The sequence below is a fragment of the Aspergillus ochraceoroseus genome, assembly GCF_002846915.1.
Source record: "Aspergillus ochraceoroseus IBT 24754 chromosome Unknown P175scaffold_1, whole genome shotgun sequence".
Taxonomy (NCBI): Eukaryota; Fungi; Ascomycota; class Eurotiomycetes; order Eurotiales; family Aspergillaceae; genus Aspergillus; species Aspergillus ochraceoroseus.
In genome coordinates, this window is record NW_024468476.1 from 5,808,195 (window position 1) to 5,809,022 (window position 828).

The 828-nt window shown below is 14.4% G+C and overlaps 1 protein-coding gene across 1 annotated transcript; it reads left to right on the forward strand.

Moving 5' to 3' along the window:
* Positions 1-410: 410 nt before the first annotated feature.
* P175DRAFT_0429960 (uncharacterized protein) lies at positions 411-566 on the forward strand (the record flags this gene model as incomplete). Its single annotated transcript, XM_040893394.1, has 1 exon — positions 411-566. A coding segment is annotated over one exon (156 nt), but the record flags the coding sequence as incomplete, so codon positions are not given.
* Positions 567-828: the final 262 nt, after the last annotated feature.

An 828-nucleotide genomic window follows, 5' to 3' on the forward strand; every position in this document is an offset into this window, starting at 1 on the left:
TACTACTAATATTATAATTACTATTTAATAAAGCTTATTTATAAGATATAAAGCTCTAGTCTATTCTAAATATCCTAAAAAATAGTCTATTAAGATACCCTAATATTATACTAACTAATTATAGATATACTAGTCTATACTTAAAATATTAAAATTAACTTTATATACCTAATTATAATAAAATAAAAACTAAAATATTAAGACTTTATTATAAAAATCTTATTACTAGATATTCTAAAAAAACTAAGATATATAAATTAATATTATATAAATACTTCTAATTTAGGATTTATAAATATATTAATTAATAGATCTAGAATTATTATCTTTATTATTAAATTATTTTTTTTTAAGAAATAATATAAGAAGTATTAAGGTCCTTATTAATTCTTAAATATATCTAGTAAGATATAAGTATAGACTTTATTATATATTTATTATTAAGTAATAATTATAATACTATTCTAATTATAATTAACTATTTAATAAAGATAAAGTACTTTCTCCCCTATACTAAAATAATTAATATTAAAGAAGTAACTAATTTATATTTTAAATATATCTAGAAACTCTATAATATCTTTAAAATAATTATATTAGATTATAGAGTCTAGTTTATTACTATCTTTTAAAAATACTTAATATCTTACTTAAAGATCTATAACCTACTATTTATTACTTATTATCTTAAGACTAATAATTAAATTAAATATATTAATACTATCTTAAGATAATACTTACAAGTATATATATTATACCTATAAGATAATTAATCTAAATAGCTACTAATAACTAAATTTATTATTAATTTTATCTATTCTAAGTCTA